The sequence below is a fragment of the Canis lupus genome, chromosome 14 (genome assembly GCF_011100685.1).
Source record: "Canis lupus familiaris isolate Mischka breed German Shepherd chromosome 14, alternate assembly UU_Cfam_GSD_1.0, whole genome shotgun sequence".
In the NCBI taxonomy this organism is placed as follows: Eukaryota; Metazoa; Chordata; class Mammalia; order Carnivora; family Canidae; genus Canis; species Canis lupus.
Window position 1 is genome coordinate 60045087 of NC_049235.1, and position 20424 is coordinate 60065510.

Below are 20424 nucleotides of genomic sequence, written 5' to 3' on the forward strand. Positions count from 1 at the left end.
CAAGTAACAGGAAGATAGATTTTTGGCTTAATACCAAAAAAATATCAACAGTAAGAGGCATAACAGTGGGTACCATTTAGAGGTACTTTCAGTTAGCATGAGAAAGAAATATCTAGTGACTCGAGATGACTCATAAAGCAGTGAGGTCCTTGTCACCAGAGCTAATCTTTATGCGTCAGAAAGATTCTTAACATCTGCTGTGATATTGCACGAGGTCCCCTAAGACATTTTACGACTTGAAGATTCATTGAAACATAAATAGAAACCCTTTTCCTAGCCTTAGTAATCTGCATTTTAGAGGAATCAAAGAGATTTAACTGTGATCCTGAAAGACGTATCAAACCCAGTGTTTTCCTATCAGTGTGTCTGGACATGCTCCATCTGTGGCTGCACAGAGACACCAAACTTCCCCTGGAGTCTCTGCTCCAGCCTGCTTGCAGGGGTGCTCAAATGCAGACTTGCAGCTGGGTAGTTTCTTTCCCGTGAGACCAGTGGCCCTCATCCCTCCCATTCTTCATGGTCGGCTGTACTCTTTTCCGCTTTCCAGGCTGTGAACCTAGCTCACATCCCTTCAACACTTGATTCCACGTGCACTCCTCTTCCTCCTACACTGCCTGTTCTCCCTTAAAGACATTCTCGTGTTCTCTTGGTGATACGTGTCCTCTTATCAAAGGCTTACACGATCACAGCAGAGGGCTAGTCTTTACTATGCACATCCTTACTTTTGGATTTTTTTTTTTTTGCCTGTGACATTAAGGTTATAAATAAACTATATAATTGTATACTACTCATAGCAGTCAATTCATTGGGCAAATATTTGGGGCACCTACAACTTGAAGATGTGGGGCACCTGCCACTGTTCTTCGCGCTGAGGACCAACACTGCATTGAGACCAAGCACCTTGCCCTCGTGAGGCTTCCATTCTGATGAGGAAGGACCGGCTAAAACCACACGAGACAAATACATAAGTAAGGAATTTCAGAAAGCGACAAGTGACGCGAAGCTGACATTAGGGAGAGGAATAGTGACTTGGTGGGATGAGCTGATCCTTTTAGCTGACGTGGTCAGGGAAGGACTGTCACAGGAGGTGGCATATTAGCCAGTGCAAATATGCTCGGAAGGAGGCAGGCAACCAAAAGGAAGGTCAAGAGCCAAGGCCCCAAGGTGAGCTGATGGTGCCTCTTGGAAGAAGACACAGAGGACCAGTGTGGACCTGAGGCCAGTAGTAAGGAGGCCAGGAGAGGACACCCCTGATGTAGGTGGGGGACCAGGTCATGGAGGGTCTTACAGCCCTTCTTGAAATAATTGACTCTCATTCGAATTCCACTGGGAAGCCACTGATGAATTTTATGCAGGGAGCTGATTACTGAAGGAATATTACAATTGAGGTGTGTCCTATAAGAACAAATGTTATGTTAAAGCTCATTAGAATAAATATCTTGTAGCTCGACTCTTAAATGGAAAGTGAGATTGGCATTTTTACTCAAACAGATATTTCTATTTAAGCCTAACCACTCATGAATAATATTTCAGATAAATTAAATGACCCACATCAAAGAGTGTCATTAGCAGTTTTAATTATCTAAATTTTTTTAATTAAGTACGGTTTGCATTAGTTTAAAGCAGCAGTTGGTTCTTTGCTCTTCTCAATAGTTTGTGGTGTGCTCTTACCAGATGTTACTCTTATTATCTGAATGAAAATAGATTCAGGTGACATTGTAGGTCATAGTTGTCGTTGATTCCAAATATATTCATTCTCAAAACCCTCATCAACAAGGCTAGCATCTGTTGGAAAGAAAATCACGCCTGTTTTTGGTTATATGCTCATTATTTCCTCACTTCGTTCTGTCCTTACTGCATTATCATACTCACAGTATAAAGCGGTCTTCCTTTTTCATCAGAATATCACGGCACTGTAGAATTTCATTTGTACAAGTCAGAGCTACCTTTTGCTAGCAGCTGAATGTGCTCAGAAAGGTATGCTCACTGGAATACTGAGTGAAAAGAGCTTCGGACGTGGTTTCTTTTCCCCTCCGGTCCAGTCCAAGGTGGCAGGACCCCCTGGTACATAGCAGCAGAGGGAGAGTGACTCGGGCCCTGAGATGTCCTGATCCTGGCAAAATCCTGTTTGGCACCAACCACGACTTCAAATGCCATCTCTGCTTTCAGGGCGTCTGATATCTACTCACCCGTGTGCGTCTGGCACACGTACAATTGAGATGAATTTGGAGGCCGTGAAATTCTTTAATACTTTGTGTTTTGTAAAATAGATGTAGCTTTCCATTCATGCTTTAATTCTGGAAGTTTCTGTCATAGTTTTCAAGCAGCTCCGAAGTGGCCTTATGGCAACTGGTACCTAAATTGCTTTCTTTTCTTTCCAGGAAATGCTTCCAGACTGCACACTTTTATTTAGAGGACAGCACATCCCCTCGAGTAATATCCACACCTCCAACACCTATCTTTCCAATTTCAGGTAATAGCGTAAGGTGTGACCACGAGTAACTGGTAGTTGTTGAATGAAAAGCATAATGCGGGAAGGGTTGTCCTTATTGGAGTACTTTGCAAATGGCTCTGATGTGGATGAGTAAATACTTGAGCTGCCCAAAATGTTTATTACAGCCGTGTATCAGGCGCCAAGGTTTCTATCTTGTTCTTAATAGTTTTGAACATTCTTGGCCATACAGGCGATATGGCTAAGTAACTCATGATAGTCAGCTGTAGTCTGTTAACACAGGCATAGCGATAAAATATAATTGGAGGCTGACCTTCAGTCATTTCCAGTACCTTAATGGAAACCTGAGCAACAAAAGTCAGACCAAACCGATGCAGTAAGGGTGGCTAGGACAAAATAACAAAAATAAGGATAAAGCTTAGTTCCTTTCTGATCCTCTGAATTTATGTGAAAAGAACTTCCTTCGCTACAGTAGGAAAAAAAGAAAACCAACTCTAAAACTAAAAACTAGAAAGTGGTGGGAGTAGAAGAAAAACATGAGTGCACGAAGAATGTGTAATTGCCTGAAATACTTAAAGTCACAATGTCAAACAGCTTGAATACCGACTATTTTTATCAGAACTCACCTGGTTAACAATATTCAGGAATTAACCAGACATCCGCTGACCCTGGAGTTCACAGACACTTATTTGATTAACATTGCATAACATTTCAGAATGAAAAGTGATAACAAAAAAGGAATTGCCTAGAAATATGTGAACCGTGGAAGAAGTCCTGGAGGATAGAGGATAACACAAGGACACAGAGAACCACCAAACCAGGGAAAACAAAAGGAGAAATTCATCAATGTGGTTATGTTACAGAGGCCTCTTTTTCAATTGTCTGATGATACTCTATATGTTATTGTTAGAGGCCCAAGTTCCACAAGATGTTATCTTCTGAAATCTCATGATCTAAAAAATATTTTCAAAAAAACCAACAACCAACAAACAAAGAGAAGCATTTTCTGTGTGATTTTCAGTGGGCATAGGAATTAGAAGTGTTTGGCTCTTTTTCCTCTTTTATCCACTCTGAGCCTTTAGATACCACTTATTTCTGTTTTTCTAGTTTATATTAAAATTCTGTACCTTTCTTTTAGTACAGCACCCTTTCTCATTAACATATTAAGGGTTTTGAGATTGACAGCTCTCGGGTACCTATTGCGTTTTGACTCTTTTCCCTTTCATGGCTCTCCTACAGATGCTCTCAGCATGGGTAAGCAAGTTGACATGCATGGTCTTCCCAAGTCCCATATCACTTATTATTAACAGTAAATAATCCCAAGTCAGGACGCAGTCCAGGAACTCCAGCATCCCCTGCTGTACTTCTCAGAACACGTGTGACCGAGGGCATTTCCTCACGTCACCCGCGCTCCAGATCACCCAGATACCTGCCTTTCCACAGAACATAGGGAATTAAAAGGATATGTTGGTCTCACTTACTTGCAGACCAGTTTTTGAAAGAAATGACCAAAACACATGACTGGAAATAGATAGTAGTCAGTTTGGTTGTGAAAAGAGGTTAGCCGTGCAGGCGGCATCTACGGGCTTGAGGGACCGTTACGGGAAGAGCTAATGACTTAGACGTGACAAGTTATTTCTGTTTTCTTGTCTAATTATAAACGCTCCTTCCAGGCAAGATCCTTCTGTAGATGTGAAGGCAGGATTACACCTTTGTTTAGTGTTTCTCAAGCTTAACTGGCTAATTCAATTTTAGTATTCAGGTACACTCATCTAAAAGAGAGAACAGATGGATTCTACTTTTCAAAAAAATCGACAAATTCTTGGTAACTGAAGCTTAAAAATATTAAATGGCCTAGATGCTGAACATCTGTTGATGTAAATAAGTGTTTCTCGTGAAATGTGTTTGATGTTTCCTTGTCAAAGAAATCACTTGTGAAATTGCATACTGTGAACTAGTGATATGTTTAATCTAAGAAAGTCTTTCTAGAGGGGGGAAAAAAACAGAGCCAGTTAAAATAATTTGGCCCCTTCACAATTAATTAACAGATCCAATGACTTTGTTTACATAGCATATTTTCAAGTTAGAGTTCTTGAAATTTTACATATTAAAAGTCCCAAAGGTTTTTGACATTATCCTTAATGAATAGTCTGCATATCAATGTTTTCTATTATTTATAGAGAAGGAAAAATGTTTTCAAATGTAAACATCTGACTAACTGTAAAACATTAAACTATGTAATTTTATGAAACTAAAATTACGCTTTATATTATGTTTAGTTCGGGGTAGAATTGAAAATATATTATTTCTGCATTTTTTTTACCCAGAAATCACATTCGTGTTAAATGTGTTAATGTAAATACAACTCCTATTCATGTTAAAGAAAATCACCCATAAAAAGATGGAGTCCATTGATAAGACATGAGGCTTTGGTGGCATTCATTATTTAACATCAAAAATTGATTCTTATTTCTTAAAGTATGAAAGGAAAAGCGATTCATGATCAAAGCATGTAAAATGCAAATTATGATTGATAGTAAATTTGGAGAAAATTGATCGTTGCTTGATGTTTCATTGGAAGCTGCGGTTCCCTCAGGAATGTAGAAATAATTAAACTTTGAAGTTGTTTTAGAAGAAGGCACTTTATAAATCTTTATAAATGACAGGCGTATTCCTTTCTGATGAATTATCCTTTGCGAACTAATTTTTTTTTTTTTTTTTTTACTTAGATGATGTTGGGGCAATTCCAATAAAGCACTTTCCAAAGCATGTTGCAGACTTACATGCAAGTAGTGGGTTTACTGAAGAATTTGAGGTATGATTTTAATATGCCTATTTTAAATTATATGGAAAATAGTAAATTTAAAAGATTCAGCGGTAGGCTATTTCTTGACCTAAAGACATTGAAACCATTTTCACTTCTAGGAAGAATGTTATTAGTTCTGTAATCATTTATGTGTTAGGAGATGTGTTATGGTTATCATATAATTTAGAAAATTGGTTTCCCATTTTAAAAACCAAGTGGTACTCGTAGAAAAAAACATTGTTAATTTTCTCCCATGAAGTACAGAATTCCAGTATTATTATTTTAATCTGAATTAGTAACACCGATTCCTTTTAATTTTCTAAATTATATAAATTATACTAAACTACTAAATTTCATGATTTTCAACCAAAGTACATATAAACTCTCAGTTGTAAGTATTACACCAGTGTAAATGCAGAAGCATTTATTATACAAGTTCTAATAAATACTAAACAAGGTAAAGTCCTATCTTCTCCTCAAGAAAATATGCAATTCTAAAAAACATTTGAACTGCACAATCAGTAAAAATGTTTCTAGTAATATCCATAAAATACTCTTAGAAGAGGCAGAGAAATTTGCTGCAAATTTACCATGGCCCCCAAACTATCAGTTAAACAGAGTTTTCAAAATAAGTTGGAGTTAACAATGACAACTGCAAAAAAATAAAGTTGACCAGTATTGAGCACTCCCTAACATGCCGGTCGTTGGACTAAATGCTTCTACATTCAATCTTTACCCAACTCTGGAGGTTATTTGTTTTTATTTCTGTTCATATTACTGACAAAATCAACTTCCACAGAAGTCAGTTAACAACCCCTAAATAGCAGAGCTGAGACACTTACCATGAGCATCAAGTAATGTGTAGAATTATTGAATCATTATACTGCACATCCAAAACTAATATAACACTGCATGTTAATTATAATTCTATTTAAATAATTAATTTTTAAAAATGGCAGGACTGGGATTCAAACCTAGGTCTGTAATTTTTTTTTTAATTTAAATTCTATTTTCTATGCTGGTAAATTGAATTTAAATTTTAAAAAAAGAATTAAAAAATAGAAATAATAAAAATTGAAACATACTTTTCGTTCCAGCAAGCAAGGGATCTTTAGCCTCCCCTCTAATCCCTCTGCTCTAGGAAACATCATATTACTTTTCTGTCTCTCCTCTTAGAATAATCCCTACTCTCCGGAAGTGCTCTATGGACCTCCTTGTTGGAAGCACCTTGAGCTCTGATCCTGAGTAGAGGGTGGCCCACTTTCCCCATTGCACTTTGTGACTTCTGCTCCCCAGGAGTCACATCAGCTAAGATGTATTTAGGGAAGGAAAATGCCATAAATTAGAAAGCTTTAAGAAATCAAAAGAAATAGAAGTGAAATGTGATGTGTTTTTGCTAAATGAAAAATAATAGAAGCCAGTTCATTTAATCTTAAAAGAATTCTAAGTCATTGAAATAGAAAGCAGTACAAGGTAATACTAAGTGGAATAATATAAAGAATTATATATTTAAAACACCAAATTATTTGTTTCTTACCAGAATAGAGGTTAGAGGGGAGGCGGTACTATGTTGGCTCACAGAAACTATCAGACTCCCATCAAACAAAATTGTTATTGAAAGAGGGAGAATATGACGAGGATGGGCCTCGTTTCCCAAATGTTAAAAACCACAAGGAAAAATAGACAATTTATAATAAAAGTTGCCTATAGCATATGCACAAAGGCAGATTTGTAGTTTTTATGATTATAAAATCATTTTCAAGAATGTTAAGCCAGCTCATGATAATTAAATTAATAAAATAACCTCATGTAAAAATGTGTATTCTTAATTCCATTGCTTTTAACTCACAGTCTGATTCAAGAAAATGTTTCATTAACTTAGTAATTAGCTTAATAACTAATAATGCTATGCCTTTTAAGTGGTTCAGATATTAAATTGTGTATAGATCTAGAGTCAGAATGGCTTACTGCAAAAGAGGCCTTAAAAACTTACTGCGGGAGGCTGGGCCATTTGCTGATGAGTCAGATTTGTATTTGGGTTATACACTTTCTCAAAAAGTATAAAGCTTTCATGTTATTATCTTATATTAAATAATTGTAAGTTCCTACCTAATGTACTTAGAAAACATCTCTGAAAAGGATTTTAATTCATTTTAAAGATAATTGGCAGAATAATTTTTTGTACCCATCAAAGTTTAAATTAAAAAGAAATCTGCTAGTTAAATATGTTGAAAGTAATGCTGTCTAAATTTTGTTTCAAAATGATATAGTATATGTGATAAAAAAAAATCTTAGAATTGTTAATGTTCTGATAGCCCTAAATCTGTTACAAACCACCTAATAGGAAGCTGTTTACTCTTTAAAATTACTCTAAACAAATAAAAAAGAATGTGTCACTAATTTAGAGTTTCAAATAGTGCTATAGTGGTCAAATAAAATTATATTTGGATATTAGCAAATCTAATACAAGAAAACGTGTCATCAAATAGATGGTTTTTCTCATCTGCATTTTATATTCGTATTATTATACCACTGTCCCCTTTTAAAAGTTATTTTTTTCCTTGTACATAATTTTAAGGTTCCAAATTGTTGGAAGTTTTGATGTGCATGCAACTGTTTGAAACATTCTGTTTTGTTACTATTTGACAAATGTATTTATTGCATGATCATAGTTTTCCATTGTAAACCTAATATGAACGCTTTTTTTTCTCATTTGTCGTGTGCTGTGGAATTTGATTTCTTTACTTTTTTGGCATTCATTCCCTCATTAGACACTGAAAGAGTTTTACCAGGTAAGGCATTATTTCACTGCATTTTCTTTTAGCCAAGAAATAGTTGTAACATGTAAAAAAAAAAAATTTTTTTTTTGGATAGACTAATTTGTTTTGTCTTTTATGTTATATTTTTAAGGCACTTGGTTTGAAAGGATATGTGTTAAAATGTCGTACGTAAATTTCTTTACAGGAGGTGCAGAGCTGTACTGTTGATTTAGGCATTACAGCAGACAGCTCCAATCACCCCGACAATAAGCACAAGAACCGGTACATAAATATCGTTGCCTGTGAGTATGTCCTTCCTCGGCCCTGACCTTGCTGTCACTGGCCTTGCTGACCTCGGTGTGGCTGGCTCAGGCCCTGGGTACTGGGGAGTGGGGCTGCTGTTAGGTGGCCCAGAGCATATATTCCTCTAACTTACACATCCTACAATTAACCATAGGTGCCCTTTAAACAAAAGAAGCTCAAATTCAATCCTGGCCTTCCTTCAAGCCCCATGGGCTGTAAATCTGTCATTATTTACATCCCCTGGTCCTATTTTCACTTGAGATCTGTTTACTTCTGGGTGAATTTACTGACCAAATGAGATTTCCTTTAGACTTTATTTTTCCTTCTAGCCTTTCGTGTCTTTCTTGCCATTCTTCCTGGGGTCTTATGGCTAGTTGGATTGTTTTTTATTCCTCTTTCCCTTTATTTTCTTAGCTGTTGTCTTTTTTTTTTTTCCTCAATGAGCAGCTACCTATCTCTTGTTTAATGCACATTTACCTAATTTTTTCCTATGAAATTACCATCTTTCTTACATCTTCATACTGCATCTCCTGTTTACATATGTTCCTGCTGGTTTTCCTTTATATTCTCCTCCATCTCTTGAAATCCATCTACATCCCCTCCCCCAAAACTTATTCTCCTCTCCTTCCTTAAGTATTCAGTGGGCCTCCCTGGATCCTATGAGCATGCTATTACCAGCTTGGTTATTTAAGTTCGGGCACCATTCTAGTTTCTGGAAGCCAATGAAACTGCACTCCTTTTTTTTTCCCTCAGACTTTTTGGGTTACGTTCCAGTGATAACACATGGTGTAATGTTAGTTTCAGGCGTATAGTATAGTAAGTCGACACCTCCATACACCACAGTGCTCCTCACAAGGGCGCTCCTTAATCCCCACCCAATGTTTCGCCCCTCCCTCCCCCCAACCCTCACCCCCTTAGTCATCAGTGTGTTCCTGTAGTTAAGATTCTGTTTCTGGGTTTGCGCTTCTCTATCTCTTTTTTTCCTTTGCTCATTGTTTTCTTTCTTATATTCCACATACGAGTGAAATCGTATGTATTTGTCTTTCTCTGACTGACTTATTTCACTTTGCATAATACTTTAGCTCCGTCTATGTCTTTACAAATGGCGAGATTTCATTCTCTTCTCTTTCATGGCTGAGTAATGTATCTATATCTATACCCCATTTTTTGTTTATCTTTTCATCGGTTGATGGCCACTTGCGCTGTGTCCATAGTTTGGCTACTGTAAATAATGCTGCTGTAAACATCAGGGTGCATGTACCCCTTTGAATTCGTATTTTTGTATCTTTGGGTAAATACCCAGTAGTACAATTGCTGAGTCACAGGGTAGTTCTACTTGAGGACCCTCCACACTGTTTTCCAGCTTAGCTGGACCAGTTTGCATCCCCACCAACAGTGTAAGAGGGCTCCCCTCCCTCCACATCCTCGCCAACACCTGTTGTTTCTTGTGTTATTGATTTTAACCATTCTGACAGGTGTCAGGTGGTGTCTCATTGTGGTTTTGGTTGGCATTTCCATGATGATGAGGGATGTCGAGCACCTTTCCATGTGACTGTTGGCCATCTGGATGTCTTCTTTGGAAAAAAATGTCTGTTCATGCCGTCAGCCCATTTTTTAATTGGATTTTTTTTCAGTGTTGAGTTGTGGTTCTTTATGTATTTTGAATACTAATCCTTTTATGGTCACATTTCCTTAAATAGTTTGGATAAATGCTACTTCCTTTGCACAGGGCTGACACAAATTTCTATTAGAAGGTTTAAGGAGGACATTCTGCTTCATCTTTGTCTTCCTCAACTGAAGTAACTATCCTGGCTGCACATAAAAATTCAGCTGCTTCTTGGGCAGGGTGAAGCTGTTAAACTATTCGCACTACAAGCCAAATAGAAAACACCTACCCAGTAATTAAGAAGGGATGGAGATTAATATTTGTTGTGCACCTTCTATGTGCCTGGCCCCATAAACACATGATTCCATTTAATCCCTGAAATAACCTGGCATATCAATAATAACAATCCTACTGTAGAAATGAAGTAAAACAATCCAGAAAATTTACCCAGTAACATCCTTCTAAAAATATTAGAACCAAAATACACAAAAAAAAACAAAAATGTCAGCCTGGCATCAAACCTATCCTTCCATTGCCATGCATCTATTTCTGGGTACATTCCCTGCACTTTGTGAGCTCCTGTTGTCCCAGAAGCAGTAATATCCCAGGATATCTCTCCACTGTCATGGTTTGGACTGTATCCGCTTTTTTTTTTTTTTTTTTGTATTCACTTCTTCATCCTTGAAAACAATAAATACATTCTGCCCCTTGAAATTCTCGGTTTTCCTTCTAGTAAGACTTCCCTTTCTTATTATGTCATTCCTCCAAATACATATAATTTCTCTGTACAACTGAAGTTCATCTAAGAGTCCTCATTTCTGCGTATTTTAATTGCCACAGGAGACCATGTCTAAGTTACCATGGTTTTCACCCCTTTAAATAGACAGTGCGGGACTCACACCCCCTGTTCTTGGGGAGCCCTTCTCTGGCCTCGCTATGCAGTGGCAGCACTTCGAGCTTGTTCCTGAGAGAGCTACTTGCCGTAACCCTACACAGAGATGTCCTAGGTCCCTTCTCCTCCCCTCTCTGCTTTCTCTTCCCCCACAGCCTCCTGTTCAGAGGACATATACTACCATCCTTCCTTAGCTTTCTAAGACGCCCCCGACACTCTTCTCTCCCTTTCAGTGGCTCTCCACTGTTCACAGCCCTAAGATCCATCTCTAGAAACCCATCTGAGATGCCAGTGTCCCCTTCCAACCTTAGTGAAGATGTTTATTACATCCCAAACCAACACAATCTCTGCCTTCCAGTCCCCCCTCATACTTTGCGCCTCCCTTGACACCTGAACATTCCTTTCTGTGTATGTGTCCACGTTCATGATGTGCATTAGACAACTTGTTGAAGGCCGGGGCCCTTGTTGTATTTACCTTTGTCATCTCTGTATCCCCATAAAGACTCCTAAAATTAAATTATTTTTGCACTTATTTGGATTGTATTTGATGTATCATTATGTAAATATAAATGACCTTTATGCTGAAAATTAGTCCATGCCATATGCCATAGTGACATCTTTTCTTTTCTTTATTACAGATGATCATAGTAGGGTTAAACTTGCACAACTTGCTGAGAAAGATGGCAAGCTGACTGATTACATCAATGCCAATTATGTCGATGTAAGCATGCTCCAATTGAAACGTTCATGGAGATTAGACTAGGAATTTATTAGGCCGCTGTACTGTACTTATATAGTGCTTAATACATGTTATACGGTAGATAATATGAATCAGCAGTCGGACATCCCATGGCTAAAGGATTTCAGATTGAGTTACACGCAAGTGCTTGAACTTGGTTTCTCTCGTGGGTGAGAAAGGTATTTCAGGTTGGAAATGCACGTTCAAGGGGGATGGTGTATACTCACTTGGACAGGTTTGGAGCTCCTGAAATGTGAGGGACTGGACTCCTGCTTATTTTGAATGCTCTACAGTTCCTCGCCCAATATTGTATGGGTAGCAGTTGATCCATAAATCCTGACTGAAGGATTCCCAAGGCCGTCCTGGCTAAAAGACAAACACGTGATTCCTAGCCCAGCTATCGACCTCGTCATCTCTGGCACACACCTCAGGGTCCCCAACCGTGTGGGACTCATTAGAGCTCCCCACAGGCCACGGACTAATTCACTGGGTTTTCACTGTGGTCAGCTGGTGTCGGGGAGTTCAGTTACACCTCCCGTGTGGCTGCCTGCAGGTTATGCTGTGTGGAACAGTTAGTTCGCAGAAGCGAGCACCGAGTATACGTATCCAGGGGGTTGTCACAGGCAGCCACTTCGTGCTCCAGAGGAGGCAGCCTGTATGTCGGATCCAACATGGGCTTTGGAGTTAGAACTGATTTTGAATCCCAGCCCTGTCACTGGGTGGCCACGAAAGGTTGGAGAGCCACTTAACTCCCCTGAGCTTCTCCCCATCTCTAGACCAAGGATAAGGCTTCCATTTTGCAAGGATTTGGGTAAATGTTCATAGAGCATCTTGGGTATCAGCAGGTGCCCAGGGCAGGATAGCTGTTCGTGATTAGCACTGCTGGTACCCCCGGGGCTGGGGAGGGAGACAACACCAGAGGCTTCCCCACTGTCAGACACAGCTGAGCCCCAGTGCCTCAAAAACATTTCAAAGCAGCGCAGTGAAAGCCCATAGTAAATAGATCAAGTGTACTTGGACTGAAGATGCAGAGAATAGCATCTGGATTGAAGCAGAGAGAACTTTTTCCCCCCAAAGATTATAGTTAGAGAATTGTTGTTGCTGATACTGCCAAGTTTCTCCACCATCGCAGGATTATTTTTTATTGTTTTTCTTTTATGGAAAAAAATGCACTGACCTTAAAAACTCACTATTGTACAATAAAAATGGCATAAAATCAGCAACTTAGCAAAAAAAAAAAAAAAAAAATGTGTGTCACTTGTTTCTTCAGGGCTACAACCGACCAAAAGCTTACATTGCTGCCCAAGGCCCGCTGAAGTCCACTGCTGAAGACTTCTGGAGAATGATATGGGAGCATAACGTGGAGGTGATCGTCATGATAACAAACCTCGTGGAGAAAGGAAGGGTACGTAGGTCGTGATCTGCGTTCTCATCCCCCAGGTAGTCATCTGAAGTGCTGTGAGGTGCGTTTAATAGGCTCAACATCTCAACATCAGGAAGGAGCAGCAGTCCTGAAGCCTAATCGGGATCCCTCCTCTGTGGAGGACGGCTATGGGAAGCCTGATGCTGTAGGTCACAGGTCACACAGTTTCACTGTAAATCATGTTATCTGCTATTTTAAAAAAAATATTCATTTATAGAAATTCATTTCTTTTTTTTTAAGATTTTATTTATGTATTCATGAGATACACAGAGAGAGAGAGAGGCAGAGACCCAGGCAGAGGGAGAAGCAGGCTCCATGCAGGGAGCCTGATGTGGGACTCGGTCCCCAGACCTGTGGTCATGCCCTGAGCCGAAGGCAGAGGCTCAATCACTGAGCCACCCAGGTGCCCCTAAATATTTATTTATTCTTAGAGAAAAAAAGAGAGAGAAGGAGGTGAGGAGAGAGTGAGAATCCTCAAGCAGATCCTCCACTGACCGTGGAGCCCAATGTGGGGCCCGATTCCAGGACCCTGCCATCGTGACCTGAGCTGAAGTCGAGTCAGACACTGAAGTGACTGAACCACCCAGGCGCCCCTGAGCTGTTGGCTGCTTAAATGCATTCTTCATGCCGTGAGGAAAAGAGTAATGAGCTCCTTTGCAGTGGGCTTCACTGCAAAGCAAAGGAGAGTGAAACATTTTAATTCACGGGAGCTGGATTCTAGTCCAGCTTTGTGGTGACTCAGTACATCTGGCCTCTCTTTCCTCATCTGAAACGGGGAGTTTGGGTCAGATCCTTTCAGGTTTCTCGGCTCGGCAGGCTCCTCTAAACTACTTGCAATCCTGTAGAAAGAAAAGAAAATGTTTGGAAGAGTGACGGAGCCCGTCTGTGTCCCAGGGCTAGACCCCTCCTGATTCCAGGGACAACTCTCACATCAAACATTTGAAATATGGAAATAGCATCTTTACTTTGTCTTCTGCAGAGAAAATGTGACCAGTACTGGCCTGCTGATGGTAGTGAAGAGTACGGGAACTTCCTGGTCACTCAGAAGAGTGTTCAAATGCTGGCCTATTATACTGTGAGGAGTTTTACTCTAAGAAACACAAAGATAAAAAAGGTGAGTCCACACATGGAGGACATCCTCAGTCAAGTGATACATCTGGTCTTTTTGTAAGTGAGTGGGTGGTACAACCAAAACAGGCTGAAAATAGAGATCATTGAAGGCATCAAGAGTTCTTATCACAACCACGCTCATCCCCAAAGGCTCCTGCTAAGTCTCTAAATGCCAGCCATGGCCCTGGAGCCAGATTGGTCATGGTGCCAGCAGGTGCAGTGGAAGATGTGATGCACAAATGAAAGTTCCTGCCCCATGTGATAACTGCGCATCTAACTAAAAATAGTGGAGATTGAAATAAGGCAGGAAAAAAAAAAAGCACTGACGTATAAATCAGGGTTCTCGAGAGCAATGTGTGCACATGTGTGTGATTGACATCAAAAGAAGAAGAATTTTTTTTTAAGATTTTATTTATTTGAGAGAGAGAGAGAGAGCGTGCGCAGACTGAGAGGAGGGGCAAAGGGAGAGAATCACAAAAGGACTCGGCCTTGAGCGTGGAGCCCAATGCAGGGCTCAAACTCACAACCCTGAGCTGAAACCAAGAGTCAGTCGCTCAACTGACTGAGCCACCCAAGCGCCCCAAGAGGGAGATTTTTTAAGAAATTGACTCCATGTTTGAAATCCAAGCAAAGTTTTTATGTTCTAGTCACAAGAATTCCTTCTTGAGGAAAGCTCAGTCTTTATTCTTAAGGCCTTCAGTTAATTAGATGAGGTCTGCTGACATCATGGAGTGTGATCTGCTTTACTCAAAATCTACTAATTTAAATGTCAATCACACCAAAAAAAAAAATATATATATATATATATATACCCCAACGGGGAGGGGGGTGGCACCTGGCCTGCTCAGTCAGTAGAGCATGCAACTCTTGATCTCAGGGTTGTGAGTTTGAACCCCATGTTGGGTGTAGAGATGACTTAAGAAAATAAAATCTCTTAAAAACAAAAAAACCCACCTTGACAGGAACATCTGGCAGGGCTGGTGTTTGACCGAACGACCAAGCACCGTAGCCTCACCAGATGAACACATGAAATTAACCGTCACAAGCCACAGTGTGTTTTTATGCCTCATTATGGGCCACGGAACTCGAGTCGGTGGTAGGGACCTGTGTGTGCCTGTGTGTTTCCACGCGAGCGCACTCGTGCGTGTCCTGTTGTGTTGTCTCCCAGGGCTCCCAGAAGGGAAGACCCAGCGGGCGTGTGGTCACCCAGTACCACTACACCCAGTGGCCCGACATGGGGGTGCCGGAGTACTCGCTGCCCGTGCTGACCTTCGTGCGGAAGGCGGCCCACGCCAAGCGCCACGCCGTGGGGCCTGTCGTCGTCCACTGCAGGTGAGTCCCAGGCACGGGTTCCTGAACCCACAGCATGGCTTCTGCTACCCAAGAGGGAGTCCCTGGAACAAGGGTTTTGCCAGAGCTGGCGTGACTCTGTGGAGTCGGGGGAGCGAGACTACATGCCCGAACTCCAGCATCTTGACCGCTCGGAAATGCACGCAGCAGACTCGGGGCGCCGTCGCCAAGGATTCCCAAGCACCAGGCGTGTTCATGGTGTTTCTTACTCTGTTTCACTGTTGAGTTGGATTTTAGCTTTTGAAACGTGTTTCGTCATTAAACATTTATTCTGGGACCAAAGTGCGTGGGACATACCCGGTCCCTGGGAGTTAGGGCCTCTCGCGCCGTTACTACGTCAGGTTTATGTTAGAGAAACGAACGCGCCCGGACGGTGACGAGTTTGGTGAACTACTTTTAAGATTTTTTTTTAAGATGTTTTTAACAGCTTGGGATCAAACTTGTTTTCTCATTTTCCCAAGTTCTGTCTAATAGGTTAAGGTGTTATCAACTCGTCGTTACCCGGTTACTTTATTTCCAAGACTAATTTGATGAAGAGAAATAATGATATTTCAAAGAAAGAGAAAAAAACTGTGTCAGAGGTTTTAACCTCCTGTTTTTTTTCAGTTAAAAGAGAAATAACAGTTAACATGCACTGAGCGCTGAGTGTGCGCCACGCTTTAGGACCACACAAATCAAGTTGATTTCTGTGGACGGTATTTGTGTCAGAGCCCGTCTGTGTTTTTACAGAGGCAAGTGTTTTCCTTTGATATACAGCTTATCTGACACATTCTAATTATCTATCTCAGGAGTTATCCTCAGACAAAGTTTGAGAGACCTATCTTGAGGTTTTTCATCTGTTAGCCTGACGATAAGCTGAGAGAAACAGGAAAATGCAAGAAAAAGAGCTCTGAAGGTCAGGGATTGTTTCTTAGCAAATGGAGAAGGACCCGGGTATTGTGAGGAGCAGGTGCTAATTTTCCACTCTAGCACTTCCTACTTGTCAGAGCATTTGAAAAGAATCCCTGCCTATGAGTCCCGTCCCTCCGGTAGAGGCTTTGAAGAAGTCAATAGATAATGGCCCTTTAGAAATGCCTGAAGGTAGGCTTTATTCCTACCTTTCAGCTGAAATGATATTTTCAGCTGAAAGCCTTATCAAATTCTTTTTCCAATTAATGTGAAAACCTTTACACAAACATGTCTACCTGACAATACAGACCCAGGACCTTTTATTCTCAGAGTTGGCTGAAGCTGATGTTTTCGTTTTTCTCCGATTAAATGTCTACTTGCTATGCTCGGGTGCAGAACGTCTTCATTCTGTATCACGTATGATGAATAACAAATACGATTATTGAAGATTTAAAGATCTCTAATTAATGAATTAGAAATCTCCCCCAGAAACAGGTTGTTTTACAGTTTGCCCTGTGGCCAAAAATTAAAAGGCAACCAATTTGTTATTCGAAGCATTGTACTCAGCACCTAACCTGTTTGGTTTGGGATTGCTAAATTATTTCTCATGTGGCTCAGTCACTTGGGGGAGAGAATTATTTTCACTTACGAGATAGCCAGGAGTGACCCAACGTCAGGTTCATCTAATCCTTGACATTGAAACGGTTCTCTTTTTGTGTCCCCTTCAGCGCTGGGGTTGGAAGAACAGGCACGTACATCGTGCTGGACAGTATGTTGCAGCAAATTCAACAGGAAGGGACCGTCAACATATTTGGCTTCTTGAAACACATTCGTTCACAAAGAAATTATTTGGTGCAAACTGAGGTATGAGAAGGGTGCGCTTGGTTGCTGCTTCTCTCCCTCCCCCACTGAGGAGGATACTTTGACTTCCGTAAGGCTTGGAGATGCCACTAAGATGCTGGCACTGGGAGCACCAGGCTTTGTTTCACCAGGTTGATTGGTGTCACAGGGCCGCCGTCTGAAAGCGCTACCAACTGGGTGGCTCCAAAGAACACAGACGTGGGGCACCTGCAGGGCTCAGCGGTTGAGCACCTGCCTTCGGCCCAGGGCGTGATCCCGGGATCGAGTCCCGCATTGGGCTCCCCGCAGGGAGCCTGCTTCTCCCTCTGCCTGGCTCTCTGCTCTCTCTGTGTCTCTCAGGAATACATAAATTAATTTTAAAAAAGAGAGAGAGAGAGAACAGACACATCCTGCCTTATAGTTCTGGAGGATGAAAGTCCAAAATCAAGGTATTGGTGGAGCCGTGCTGCCCCTGGATCCTCTAAAGGAGGATCCTGCTTTGTCTGAGTTTCGGGGAGCCCTGCATGGTCTGCGGATGAAGCAGCCTTCCTTCAGTCTCTTCCGTCTTCACACGCTGTCTTCTCTGTCTGTGTCCAAATTTCCTTTTCTTAGAAGAACAAAAGCCACCACCTCATCTTGACTAGTGACCTCCACAGTGACCTTATTTACAAATATGGTCACATTCTCAGGTACTGGCCAGGGGTGCTTAGGGCTTCGGCGTGTCTTTTGGGGGGATACAATTCCACACACAACACCAGGTAACTGCATTAGATGTCCTAGATGGACCGGCTACATTTTGTCTATTTTGTGACCATATCTTTGAAATGACACTGATGACAGAGAAGATTCAAAGAAAAGAGTCAGTGCATTGGACAGCACCCATCCCAGCTAGCAAACACCTCGGGTCTCTCCTGCATATAGTGAATAAATGCACTCATTTTCATATTTTAGAAATATGAATTATGCTCGAATTATATCCCATTTTTAAGCCCATAGAGTTCGTCATACGCAGTTTACGTGACATGGATGAAGTCTGCATATCTGTATTTTTTCCCTCCTCTTTCTAAATAAAAATGAATTGAAGTTGCAAACTATGGATGGCAACCTGAGGGCAGTCAGAGATATATGGCCATGTGGGGGAAAATCAAACCACACCATGCCATGCAGCCACACCATGCCATGAGGGAAATGACACACTAGTCAGATTAGACAAGGGAAGAGTCCCATACAGGAGCCAGAAGACGGCCATTAAAAGCTATATGTAAAATTGTGCTAAGTTGTATATGACTGGCTAAAAGGAGAATTGAAATGGATGGAAGAAGAGCCATGAGAAGTAGAAGAGCCAGGAAAGCCCTCATGCAAAATACACAGAAGCAGGTCGCAGGTTTGAAGGATGAGCGTGTCGCTTTGCCTCTTACCCCCAAATGTCAACACGTTAGGAGTAGAGAGGTGAGGGACAAGAAGAGCTGCATTCTCTCCCGACCGCCTTCTTCCCTACATCTGATTTCCTGCCTGGGCCAGGAGGCCATCTTGAGCGGGTCCGCCTCCGCCATTATGTAAAACTGGTTTTGTCCGTCCGTGAAGACTCTTACTTTTGTTCTTAGACATATATAAAGGAAACCTGAAATAATGTCCCCTATTGTCATTGCCAGGAACAGTATGTTTTCATTCACGATGCTCTGGTCGAGGCCATACTCAGTAAGGAGACCGAGGTGCCAGACAGCCACATTCATGCCTATGTCAACGCGCTCCTCATTCCTGGACCAACTGGCAAAACAAAGCTAGAGAAACAATTCAAGGTGAGTTCTCTCGGAAGCCTCTTGGATGTCACCACACAATTCAGTGTTCCCACGTCTCCTCGGTTGAGTCGACAAGGCCAGGTGGATGGGTTCAGAGCTCCACTGGTACAGTGGCTTTGGATTGTTCTCTATAGTGGGCACCAAAGCCACGTGGTAAATCTCAAGGAGAATCTTAATTTTGAGGAACAAGAAGGAAAGTTCTCAAGAACTCTAGATTAATGTTTGCAAATGCAGACTTGGTCCAGGAAAGGGGGGCACGGAGCGGAACAGGGGCAAGCAGACCTCATAATACAGACGGCCTAAGTGCTCTTTTTCCTTTGAGAAAACCAGACCACTTGACGATGAGTGCTCCGGCTCAGGCTGTTGATGCTACTCTGTGGAAAAATCTGTCTCACTTGAAGGCCCTGGACTAGAGAAGAGGCTACACCAGAACAATAGCTCTCCAACCCCAGCCTCTCCCACCCACCTTATCACGAGGCAGTGAACTGGAGCAGGGAGTGTGTTTTGTTCAATATCATACCTCCCACAACCCTAGTTCTCTGACTTCCAGAAATCAGTCAGCACAGAATTCAGAAAGCAGATCTTCCTGGGCCCTGCAGCGAGGGGGAGGCGCACAGATGTGGCTTTCCCAAGGAATGGAGGCTGTGTTGTTCACTCCCCCTTAGGCCTGTCCTACCTCCTTGCTTCCCGGGATTCCTAAAGAAACGGGGCCCATTTCTGAAGAAGGACTGTCTAGGGAAAATGGGAAAGACCCTGGAAAAACCCAGGAGAGTTAACAAACCTTGAAATTGCAGGGTGTTTTTTTCCTCTTCTCCCCAGGCTACCACATAAAAGATGTTAGTCACTACAAATTCCTTCTGATTTTTTGCCTTCTCAGTCAGCACCTTTTGTGCCTTTGGAGGAGTAAGAGAAAGATTAGGGGTGAATGCTGCGCTTGGAACCTGCTGTCGGGAAGACATAAATGTTTTTATTCAGCAGAGCTTATCTGAGTGATAACAGAACACTAAAGAAAGAAAAAGTATGCTGCTTGGCTCCCAGAAATAGACAATAAAGGAGTATAAAACATCAACATTAGGTTGTTAGGATAGCTTTTTTTCTAAATTAAAAAATATGTAAGCATTACTCATTTTCAACAGAATTCTCATTTCAGCATGACTTATGCCTACATGACTGCATAAGAGAATTGATATGGCTTAGACTAGATAACCCAGGATCAAAATGGATAGATCAGTTATGGGGCCAGAATCTTAGTGAAGGGAGGGACATTTGACTCTGTATCCTACTAACACATAAGTAGGGAGGTGGAGGGATGTGTGTGTGTGTGCGCGCATCTGCATGATCCTATAACACATTAGCCATTCAAGTTTATCTATAGGAACGATTCTTTGAAATAAATTACATGTCTGTTTATTTCTGGTATTTATCTGCAGGAAACAAAAATGCTAACTCAAAAAGAC

At 41.3% G+C, this 20424-nt stretch overlaps 1 protein-coding gene across 1 annotated transcript in view; it reads left to right on the forward strand.

Moving 5' to 3' along the window:
* Window positions 1-20424, forward strand: part of PTPRZ1 (protein tyrosine phosphatase receptor type Z1) — a 156057-nt gene that overhangs the window by 125137 nt on the left and 10496 nt on the right. The window contains exons 14-23 of the mRNA XM_038556356.1: window positions 2382-2473; window positions 5182-5267; window positions 8030-8050; window positions 8223-8319; window positions 11457-11539; window positions 12828-12962; window positions 13960-14094; window positions 15259-15422; window positions 17057-17192; window positions 18821-18967. Of these exons, the coding sequence (XP_038412284.1) occupies window positions 2382-2473; window positions 5182-5267; window positions 8030-8050; window positions 8223-8319; window positions 11457-11539; window positions 12828-12962; window positions 13960-14094; window positions 15259-15422; window positions 17057-17192; window positions 18821-18967 (1096 nt within the window). The remainder of the gene's footprint in view (window positions 1-2381; window positions 2474-5181; window positions 5268-8029; window positions 8051-8222; window positions 8320-11456; window positions 11540-12827; window positions 12963-13959; window positions 14095-15258; window positions 15423-17056; window positions 17193-18820; window positions 18968-20424) is intronic.